Consider the following 3,785-nt stretch of genomic DNA (forward strand, 5'->3'; position numbering starts at 1 on the left):
GCTCCCGCGGGCTGCGGCACCAGCTCGGTGTCACTCACACGTGGTACAGGGGGAAGGAGGGCTGGAGGGACTGGGGCTGGTCCAGGGGGGTCCAGGGGGATCTGGGGTCCCCTACCGTCCTAGTCCTGCAGGCCCCTACAGCTGACGGTGGCTGGGGGTGCTGTGGGGGTCTTTGGGGGTTCAGGGGGTCCCCGTATTCCCCCAGGCTCCCAGAGCTGGCAGCGGCAGTGAGGCTGGTGGCTGAGATCAGCTGGGGCAGCATTGTGGGGCTGGGGGTGCTGGAAGAGGGGGTTGGAGGTCTGGAGGCATTCAGGGGCTCCCCTCGTCCCTCCAGGCTCCCGCAGCTGGCGGCGGCCGTGGGGCTGGTGGCCGAGATCAGCCGGCAGCTGGGGCAGCGCCGGGCCGAGGCCGAGGCCGAGATCGGGAGCAGCTTCGAGGAGCTGGAGGCGGCTCTGCGGCAGCGGCGGGAGGTGCTGCTGCGAGACCTGGAGGCCACCTGTGCTGCCAAGCAGCAGGTAACACACCTCTCCTCGTGCGTGCCCCTCCTCTGTGCCCCCACACCCTTTGCCAGCCCGTCCTGGGAGGGTGTGCGTGCCCCAGCCGTGCCCCAGTGCCAGTGGCACCCCCAGTGTGGCAGTTGGGGGTCCCAGTGCAGCCCCAGGGCTGGGGTTGTGGGCAGGGCTGTGGTGCAGGTGCGGGTGCCGGTGGGGGATGCAGGCGGGGCACTGGTTGGGGGTACTGGGTGTGGGGGTACTGGGTGCGGTGGTACTGGGTGTGGGGGTCCCGCCCCAGCGCCACAGAGATGTGCCGTGCCCAGAGGCACTGGAGGTGCTGCGGCAGGGCCAGGGCCGGGGTGCAGACAGCGATGCGGGTGCGGGTGCCGGGTGTGAGTCCCACAGGCGCCGTTCCCCCCAGGTGCTGGAGGCGCAGCTGGAGGTGCTGCGGCAGGGCCAGGAGAGCATCCTGAGCAGCTGCGCCTTCACGGAGCAGGCGCTGCACCACGGCTCGGCCACGGAGGTGCTGCTGGTGCAGAAGCAGATGGGCGAGCGGCTGCGGGAGCTGGCGGCGCGGCCCTTCCCCGAGCACCCGCACGAGAACGCGCAGCTCGAGTTCCGCGCCGAGCCCGAGGGGCTGCGCCGCTCCATCCAGAACCTGGGCGCGCTGCTGACCACCAGCGCCACGGCGCACACCACGGTGGCCACGGGCGAGGGGCTGCGCCAGGCCGTGGTGGGGCAGCCCTGCTCGCTCAGCGTCACCACCAAGGACAAGGACGGGGCGCTGGTGCGCAGCGGCGGCGCCCGCCTGCGCTTCGCCGTGACGGGCCCCGACGGCGCCGCGGCCGAGGCCGAGGTGCAGGACAACCGCAACGGCACCTACGAGCTGGTGTACACGCCGCGCGCCGAGGGCGACTTCGTGCTGTCCATCCTGCTGTACGGGCAGCCCGTGCGCGGCTCCCCCTTCCGCGCCCGCGCCCTGCGCCCCGGCGACGTGCCCCCGTCCCCCGAGGAGGCCAAGCGTCGCGTCAAGTCCCCGGGCGGGGGGCACGTGCGGCAGAAGGCCCTGCGCCGCCCCGCCAGCATGTACGGCAGCGCCAAGCGCAAGGAGAACCCCATCGAGGACGAGCTCATCTTCCGCGTCGGTGAGCGGGTGGCGCGGGGGGGACCTCGGCGCTCGCCGGGGTGGTGGGGGCTCCTCGGGGTGGCGGGGGGCCTCCTCAGTGCTCCCCACGGCAGCGGAACCTTTTTGGGGCTCCCCAGGGCAATGGGGGCTCCCCGGGGTGGTAGGGCTACCCACAGCAGCAGGGACTCCCCGGGGCTCCCTGAGGCTCCCTGGGGTTGTGGGGGGGTCCCTGGTGTGGTGGAGGGCCCCAGAGGTGGAAGGGGTTCGCTGGGGTGGTGGGTGGTCTCCTGGGGCCCCCTGTGCCTCCCTGACCGGTGCCCGCAGGCAGCCGCGGCCGGGAGAAGGGCGAGTTCACAAACCTGCAGGGGATCTCCACGTCCAGCGCCGGCCGCATCGTTGTGGCCGACAGCAACAACCAGTGCGTGCAGGTACGGACCCCCTGGGGATCCCAGACTTCCTCGGGACCCCCGCTGACACTGTACTGACCCCTGCAGAATCCCTCCTGCCCCACCGACCCCAACAGCAGCAACCAGTGCGTGCAGATACAGACCCCTGGGACCCCCAATGACCCCCCCCAAGACCCTCCTGGGTACCTCTGGATCCCCATGACCCCACTGGCCCCATTAGCAATAACCAATGTGTGCAGGCACAGGCCCCCCCGAACCTACAAACTCCCCCAGGACATTCACTGACTCCCCCGGGGACACCCCTGACCCTGCTGCTCCCCCGGGTGTTCAGTAACGACGGGCAGTTCTGGCTGCGTTTTGGGGTGTGGGGGTGCTTCCCCTGACCCCCCCGGCCCTGCTGCCCCCAGGTGTTCAGTAACGAGGGGCAGTTCCGGCTGCGTTTCGGGGTGCGGGGGAGATCCCCGGGGCAGCTCCAGCGCCCCACGGGGGTCTCTGTGGACACCAACGGCGACATCATCGTGGCCGACTACGACAACCGCTGGGTCAGCGTCTTCTCACCTGAGGGCAAGTTCAAGGTGAGGGGAAAGAAAGCAGGGGGGGTGTCTGTGGGGCTGGGCGTCCGTGGCACCCCCCAGTCTGACCCCCTGCCTCCCCCAGACGAAGCTGGGTGCGGGGCGGCTGATGGGCCCCAAGGGCGTCGCCGTGGACCGCAACGGGCACATCATCGTGGTGGACAACAAGGCCTGTTGTGTCTTCATCTTCCAGCCCAACGGGAAGCTGGTGGCGCGTTTCGGCTCCCGTGGCACCGCCGAGCGCCAGTTTGCAGGTACCCCCCGGGTCCCCAGCTGTGGGGCCTTGGGCTCCCTGGGGACTGGGGCAGGACCATGGGTCTGGCATCACCAGGGTGGGTGGTGGCACCGAGACCCCAGCAGGGCTGGGGGCTGGGTCCAGGCTCTGGGTCCACCTTCTGGTTCCAGGCTGGGGCTCTGGCTCCAGGCTCTGGGCTTGGGGTTTGTTCTGAGCTCTGGTTTGAGTTCTGGGGCCAGACGGGCGCTCAGGGTCTGTTTCTGGCTCCAGGGCCACGTTTGGGGCTCTGGGCTGGGGATTCGGTTCCAGGTTCTGGCTCTGGGTTCTGGATTCAGTTCTAGGCTGTGCCTCTGGGCTCAGGTTCTGACAGTGGCTCTGTGCTGGTGGCCCTGGGTTCTGGGCTCTGTCCGTAGGTCAGGACTTTGGGTCCATCTTGGTCCTCCCATGGGGCCAGAGCTGAGCCCCACCGTTCCCCCCAAGGCTGAGCCCCCCATGTCTCCCCCAGGGCCCCACTTTGTGGCTGTCAACAACAAGAACGAGATCGTGGTGACCGACTTCCACAACCACTCGGTGAAGGTGAGCCGGTGCTGGGGTCCCCTTGGTGCCGTGGGGCCTGGGGGGGCTGTGGTGACCCCCTGGTGTCCCCCCCCCGCACACCCTCAGGTGTACAACGCAGAGGGCGAGTTCCTGTTCAAGTTTGGGTCGCACGGGGAGGGCAACGGGCAGTTCAACGCGCCCACGGGGGTGGCTGTGGACAGCAACGGCAACATCATCGTGGCCGACTGGGGCAACAGCCGCATCCAGGTACCGCACCTGCACAGCTGCACCTGCACAACACCTGTGCCGCACACCTGTACTGCACAGCTGGACCTGCACAAATACCTGTACCCACACAAACACCTGGACCTGGACCTGCACACACACCTGGACCTGCACACACACCTGTACCCA

General features: G+C 69.3%; 1 protein-coding gene across 1 annotated transcript; it reads left to right on the forward strand.

Moving 5' to 3' along the window:
• Nucleotides 1-205: 205 nt before the first annotated feature.
• Nucleotides 206-3,778, forward strand: LOC113962916 (tripartite motif-containing protein 3-like; the record flags this gene model as incomplete). Its single annotated transcript, XM_027673706.1, has 7 exons — nucleotides 206-515; nucleotides 916-1,639; nucleotides 1,945-2,048; nucleotides 2,435-2,602; nucleotides 2,685-2,853; nucleotides 3,340-3,410; nucleotides 3,498-3,778. Coding segments are annotated over 7 exons (1,827 nt in total), but the record flags the coding sequence as incomplete, so codon positions are not given.
• Nucleotides 3,779-3,785: the final 7 nt, after the last annotated feature.

The sequence above is a fragment of the Neopelma chrysocephalum genome, unplaced genomic scaffold (assembly GCF_003984885.1).
Source record: "Neopelma chrysocephalum unplaced genomic scaffold, ASM398488v2 Primary Assembly neopelma1_185800, whole genome shotgun sequence".
Classification (NCBI taxonomy): Eukaryota; Metazoa; Chordata; class Aves; order Passeriformes; family Pipridae; genus Neopelma; species Neopelma chrysocephalum.